The sequence below is a fragment of the Salvelinus sp. IW2-2015 genome, unplaced genomic scaffold (assembly GCF_002910315.2).
Source record: "Salvelinus sp. IW2-2015 unplaced genomic scaffold, ASM291031v2 Un_scaffold5589, whole genome shotgun sequence".
NCBI lineage: Eukaryota > Metazoa > Chordata > Actinopteri > Salmoniformes > Salmonidae > Salvelinus > Salvelinus sp. IW2-2015.
Window position 1 is genome coordinate 29,047 of NW_019946854.1, and position 7,311 is coordinate 36,357.

At 49.1% G+C, this 7,311-nt stretch overlaps 1 protein-coding gene across 1 annotated transcript in view; it reads left to right on the plus strand.

Moving 5' to 3' along the window:
- The window catches only part of LOC112078373 (calpain-3-like), a gene marked incomplete at its 3' end in the record, with an annotated part of 28,287 nt that extends 21,804 nt beyond the window's left edge, over positions 1–6,483 (plus strand). Inside the window, exons 3-4 of the mRNA XM_070442033.1 lie at positions 5,864–5,982; positions 6,350–6,483. Of these exons, the coding sequence (XP_070298134.1) occupies positions 5,864–5,982; positions 6,350–6,483 (253 nt within the window). The remainder of the gene's footprint in view (positions 1–5,863; positions 5,983–6,349) is intronic.
- Positions 6,484–7,311: the final 828 nt, after the last annotated feature.

A 7,311-nucleotide genomic window follows, 5' to 3' on the forward strand; every position in this document is an offset into this window, starting at 1 on the left:
TAGCCTGGGGAGGGTCTCATCAGGAAATGACTGGACTGAAACTAGCTAGGCCTGGGGAGGCTCATCAGGACGACTGACTGAACTAGCTAGCTGGGAAGGTCTCATCAGGATGACTGACTGAACTAGCTAGCTGGGAAGGGCTCTTCAGGATGACTGACTGAACTAGCTAGCTGGAAGGTCTCAGCAGGATGACTGACTCAACTAGCTAGCTGGGTAAGGTCTCATCAGGATGACTGACTGAACTAGCTAGCTGGGAAGGTCCTCATAGGATGACTGACTCAACTAGCTGCTGGGAAGGTCTCATCAGGATGACTGACTCAACTAGCTAGCTGGGGAGGTCTCATCAGGATGACTGACTGAACTAGCTAGCTGGGAAAGGTCTCATCAGGATGACTGACTCAACTAGCTAGCTGGGAAGGATTCTTCAGGATGACTGACTCAACTAGCTAGCTGGAAGGTCTCATCAGGATGACTGACTGAACTAGCTAGCTGGGAAGGTCTCATCAGGATGACTGACTGAACTAGCTAGCTGGGAAGGTCTCATCAGGATGACTGACTGAACTAGCTCGCTGGAAGGCTCTTCAGGATGACTGACTGAACTAGCTAGCTGGGGAGGGCTCATCAGGATGACTGACTGAACTAGCTAGCTGGGAAGGTCTCATCAGGATGACTGACCAACTAGCTAGCTGGGTAGGTCTCATCAGGATGACTGACTGAACCTAGCTAGCTGGGAAGGTCTCATCAGGATGACTGACTGAACTAGCTAGCTGGGAAGGTCTCATCAGGATGACTGACTGAACTAGCTAGCTGGGAGGTCTCATCAGGACGACTGACTTAAACTAGCTAGCTGGGAAGGCTCATCAGGCGGCTGACTGAACTAGCTGCTGGGAAGGTCTCATCAGGTTGACTGACTGAACTAGCTAGCTGGGACATCTCATCAGGATGACTGACTGAACTAGCTAGCTGGGAAGGTCTCATCAGGATGACTGACTGAACTAGCTAGCTGGGAAGGTCTCATCAAGGACTACTGACTGAACTAGCTAGCTGGAAGGTCTCATCAGGACTCTGACTTAACTAGCTAGCTGGGAAGGTCTCATCAGGATGCCTGACTCAACTAGCTAGCTGGGAAGGTCTCATCAGGATGACGACTCAACTAGCTAGCTGGGAAGGTCTCATCAGGATGACTGCCTGAACTAGCTAGCTGGGAAGGTCTCATCAGGACTACTGACTCAACTAGCTAGCTGGGAAGGTCTCAGCAGGATGACTGACTGAACTAGGTAGCTGGGGAGGGCTCATCAGGATGACTGACTGAACTAGCTAGCTGGGAGGTCTCATCAGGATGACTGACTGAACTAGCTAGCTGGGAAGGTCTCATCAGGATGACTGACTGAACTAGCTAGCTGGGAAGGGCTCTTCAGGATGACTGACTGAACTAGCTAGCTGGGGAGGGCTCATCAGGATGACTGACTGAACTAGCTAGCTGGGAAGGTCTCAGCAGGATGACTGACTCAACTAGCTAGCTGGGTAGGTCTCATCAGGATGACTGACTGAACTAGCTAGCTGGGAAGGGTCTCATCAGGATGACTGACTCAACTAGCTAGCTGGGAAGGTCTCATCAGGATGACTGACTCAACTAGCTAGCTGGGGAGGGCTCATCAGGATGACTGACTGAACTAGCTAGCTGGGAAGGTCTCTCAGGATGACTGACTCAACTAGCTAGGCTGGGAAGATCTCTTCAGGATGACTGACTCAACTAGCTAGCTGGGAAGGTCTCATCAGGATGACTGACTCAACTAGCTAGCTGGGAAGGGCTCATCAGGATGACTGACTGAACTAGCTAGCTGGAAGGTCTCATCAGGATGACTGACTCAACTAGCTGCTGGGAAGATCTCATCAGGATGACTGACTCAACTAGCTAGCTGGAAGGCGTCTCATCAGGATGACTGACTGAACTAGCTAGCTGGGAGGCTCATCAGTATGACTGACTGAACTAGCTAGCTGGCAGGTCTCATCAGGATGACTGACTCAACTAGCTAGCTGGGAAGTCTCATCAGGATGACTGACTGAACTAGCTAGCTGGGAAGGTCTCATCAGGATGACTGACTGAGCTAGCTAGCTGGGAAGGTCTCATCAGGACTACTGACTTAACTAGCTAAGCTGGGAAGGTCTCATCAGGATGACTGACTGAACTAGCTAGCTGGGAAGGTCTCATCAGGATGACTGACTGAACTAGCTAGCTGGGAAGGCTCATCAGGATGACTGACTCAACTAGCTAGCTGGGAAGGTCTCATCAGGATGACTGACTGAACTAGCTAGCTGGGAAGGGCTCTTTCAGGATGACTGACTGAACTAGCTAGCTGGGGAGGGCTCATCAGGATGACTGACTGAACTAGCTAGCTGGGAAGGTCTCATCAGGATGACTGACTCAACTAGCTAGCTGGGTAAGGTCTCATCAGGGATGACTGACTGAACTAGCTAGCTGGGAAGGTCTCATCAGGATGACTGACTCAACTAGCTAATTGGGAAGGTCTCATCAGGATGACTGACTCAACTAGCTAGCTGGGGAGGGCTCATCAGGATGACTGACTGAACTAGCTAGCTGGGAAGGTCTCATCAGGATGACTGACTCAACTAGCTAGCTGGGAAGATCTCATCAGGATGACTGACTCAAACTAGCTAGCTGGGAAGGTCTCATCAGGATGACTGACTGAACTAGCTAGCTGGGAAGGTCTCATCAGGATGACTGACTCAACTAGCTAGCTGGGAAGGTCTCTCAGGATGACTGACTGAACTAGCTAGCTGGGAAGGTCTCATCAGGAGACTGGACTGAACTCGCTAGCTGGGAAGGTCTCATCAGGATGACTGACTGAACTAGCTACTTGGGAAGTCTCATCAGGATGACTGACTGAACTAGCTAGCTGGGTAGGTCTCATCAGGATGACTGACTGAACTAGCTAGCTGGGAAGGTCTCATCAGGATGACTGACTGAACTAGCTAGCTGGGAAGGTCTCATCAGGATGACTGACTGAACTAGCTAGCTGGGAAGGTCTCATCAGGATGACTGACTGAACTAGCTAGCTGGGAAGGGCTCATCAGGATGACTGACTTAAAACTAGCTAGCTGGGAAGGTCTCATCAGGATGACTGACTGAACTAGCTAGCTGGGTAGGTCTCATCAGGATGACTGACTGAACTAGCTAGCTGGGAAGGTCTCATCAGGATGACTGACTGAACTAGCTAGCTGGGAAGGTCTCATCAGGATGACTGACTGAACTAGCTAGCTGGGAAGGGCTCATCAGGAATGACTGGACTGGAACTCAGCTAGCTGGGAAGGTCTCATCAGGATGACTGACTGAACTAGCTAGCTGGGTAGGTCCTCATCAGGATGACTGACTGAACTAGCTAGCTGGGTAGGTCTCATCAGGATGACTGACTGAACTAGCTAGCTGGGTAGGTCTCATCAGGATGACTGACTGAACTAGCTAGCTGGGAAGGTCTCATCAGGATGACTGACTGAACTAGCTAGCTGGGAAGGTCTCATTCAGGACTACTGACTCAACTAGCTAGCTGGGAAGGTCTCATCAGGATGACTGACTGAACTAGCTAGCTGGGGAGGGCTCATCAGGATGACTGACTGAACTAGCTAGCTGGGGAGGTCTCATCAGGACGACTTGACTGAACTAGCTAGCTGGGAAGGTCTCATCAGGATGAGTGACTGAACTAGCTAGCTGGGAAGGGCTCTTCAGGATGACTGACTGAACTAGCTAGCTGGGGAAGGGCTCATCAGGATGACTGACTGAACTAGCTAGCTGGGAAGGTCTCAAGCAGGATGACTGCTCAACTAGCTAGCTGGGTAGGTCCATCAGGATGACTGACTGAACTAGCTAGCTGGGAAGGTCTCATCAGGATGACTGACTCAACTAGCTAGCTGGGAAGTCTCATCAGGATGACTGACTCAACTAGCTAGCTGGGGAGGGCTCATCAGGATGACTGACTGAACTAGCTAGCTGGGAAGGTCTCCATCAGGATGACTGACTCAACTAGCTAGCTGGGAAGATCTCATCAGGATGACTGACTCAACTAGCTAGCTGGGAAGGTCTCATCAGGATGACTGACTCAACTAGCTAGCTGGGAAGGGCTCATCAGGATGACTGACTGAGCTAGCTAGCTGGGAAGGTCTATCAGGATGACTGACTCAACTAGCTAGCTGGGAAGATCTCATCAGGATGACTGAACTCAACTAGCTAGCTGGGAAGGGCTCATCAGGATGACTGACTGAACTAGCTAGCTGGGGAGGGCTCAATCAGGATGACTGACTGAACTAGCTAGCTGGGAAGGTCTCATCAGGATGACTGACTCAACTAGCTAGCTGTTGAAGGTCTCATCAGGATGACTGACTGAACTAGCTAGCTGGGAAGGTCTCATCAGGATGACTGACTCAACTAGCTAGCTGGGAAGGTCTCATCAGGATGACTGACTCAACTAGCTAGCTGTGAAGGTCTCATCAGGATGACTGACTGAACTAGCTAGCTGGGAAGGTCTCATCAGGTAATGACTGACTCAACTAGCTAGCTGGGAAGGTCTCATCAGGATGACTGACTGAACTAGCTAGCTGGGAAGGTCTCATCAGGATGACTGACTCAACTAGCTAGCTGGGAAGGGCTCATCAGGATGACTGGAACTGAACCCAATCCATTCATCTCCCCACTCGACTCTCAGCTGCGTGAAATACCAATACGTAACCATATACCGTACCATACGTACACATACGTACCATACGTACCATACGTACCATACGTACAGCAGAAGTTGTCAGTATAGCCTCTCCTATCAAGTCCCACATGGAGACAACAAAGATGGCCACCACTCAATAGTTGAACAATAAAGAAAACATAACAGCGGGGCTCCCGTCCATCAACTCCAACCAATCACAGCCAGGGGTTTAAGATAAACATGGTTTTTACATGTTGTGGGACATTTACAGTAACAATAGTGAATGAAACCAACCTCCCATTGAGCCTGTTGAATGTGTGTGTTGTGTGTGTGTGTGTGTGTGTGTGTGTGTGTGTGTGTGTGTGTGTGTTGTGTGTGTGTGGTGTGTGTGTGTGTGTGTGTGTGTGTGTGTGTTGTGTGTGTGTGTGGTGTGTGTGGGGCGTGTGTGTACAGTAATTGTACAAAACCTTAAGGAACACCTTCCTAAATATTGAGTTGCACCCCCTTAAGCCCTCAGAACAGCCTCCATTCGTCAGGGCATGGACTCTACAAGGTGTCGAAAGTGTTCCACAGGGATGCTGGTCCATGTTGACTCCAATGCTTCCCACAGTTGTGTCCAGTTGGCTGGATGTCCTTTGGGTGGTGGACCATTCTTGATACACAGGAAACTGTTTAGCGTGAAAAACCCAGCAGCGTTGCAGTTCTTGACTCAAACCGATGTTCCTGGCACCTACTACCATACCCTGTTCAAAGGCACTTACATMTTTTGTCTTGTCTTTTCACCAACTGAATGGAACACATACTCAATTGTCTCAAGACTTAAAAATCCTTCTTTAACCCGTCTCCTCCCCTTCATCTACACTGACTGAAGTGGATTTAACAAGTGACATCAATAAGGAATCATATCTTTCACCTGGATTCACCTGATCAGTCTGTCATGGAAAGAACAGGTGTTCTTAATGATTTGTACACTCAATGTATGTGTGTGTCTGTCTGACTGTGTGTTCCTAGGTGTGTGTGTCTGTCTGACTGTGTTTCTAGGTGTGTGTCTGTAGGTTACTGACTATTTGTTCCTAGGTGTGTGTCTGTAGGTAACTAACCTTGTGTTTCCTAGGTGTATGTCTGTAGGTAACTAACTGTGTGTTTCCTAGGTGACTGCTGGCTGCTTGCTGCTATCGCCTGTCTGACTCTGAATGAGAAGCTTCTCTACCGGGTCGTTCCTCAGGAACAGAGCTTCTCCGAGGGATATGGAGGCATCTTCCACTTCCAGGTCAGAACCCACCAATCAGAAGCACAGAACTAGAATGAGTTTACTAGTTAATGCCAGGGTTAGAGGCTCTAAGACTCTTTTAGAGATTTGTTCCTACGGTCAAAACAACTCTCAATACTACAATATGTTACACTGTAATCACGGTAAGGGTCTGTTCCATTTCAATTCAGTCAGTTCAGGAAGTACACTTATTCAAAATTCACATTTTACTCATTTACTTTCCTTAAAAAGTGGGAAAGGAATTTCAGTTTACTTCCTGAATTGTGTGCATTTAAGTGGAATCAACCCCAACCCTGATTGCGACACATGATCAACTCTCGTCAAATCTTCAACCGTGTCCTGCATGGGACAACTCTTTCTCCTCCAGTTCTGGCGCTATGGCGACTGGGTTGACGTCGTCATTGACGACCGCATCCCCACCTTCAACAGCCAGCTGGTGTTCACCAAGTCTGCCGAGAGAAACGAATTCTGGAGCGCCCTGCTGGAGAAGGCCTACGCCAAGTATGTAACCACTGACCCTAAATCTACACCAAGTATGTACCCCTAACCCTACGCCAAATACAAACCACTAACCCCAAATTTACACCAAGTAGGTAACCCTAACCCTACACCAAGTAGGTAACCCTAACCCTACACCAAGTAGGTAACCCTAACCCTACACCAAGTAGGTAACCCCAACCCTACACAAAGTAGGTAACCCTAACCCTAACCCTACACTAAGTAGGTAACCCACCCCAAATCCTACACCAAGTAGGTAACCCCAACCCTACACCAAAGTAGGTAACCCTAAAACCCTACACCAAGTAGGTAACCCCTCACACCCTACACCAAGTAGGTAACCCTAACCCTACACCAAGTAGGTAACCCTAACCCTAACCAAGTAGGTAACCCTAACCCTACACCCAAGTAGCGTAACCCTAACCCTACACCAAGTAGGTAACCCTAACCCCTACACCAAGTAGGTAACCCTAACCCTACACCAAGTAGGTAACCTAACCCTACACCAAGTAGGTAACCCCAACCCTACACCAAGTAGGTAACCCCAACCCTACACCAAGTAGGTAACCCCAAACCTACACAAGTAGGTACCCCAACCCTACACCAAGTAGGTAACCCTACGCTAACCCTCACCAGTAGTACGCCTAACCCTAACCCAAGTAGGTAACCCTAACCCTAACCCTACACCAAGTAGGTAACCCTAACCCTAACACCAAGTAGGTAACCTTAACCCCAATCCTACACCATGTAGATAACCCCAACCCTCACACCGAGTAGGTAACCCCAACCCTACACCAAGTAGGTAACCCCAAACCTACACCAAGTAGGTAA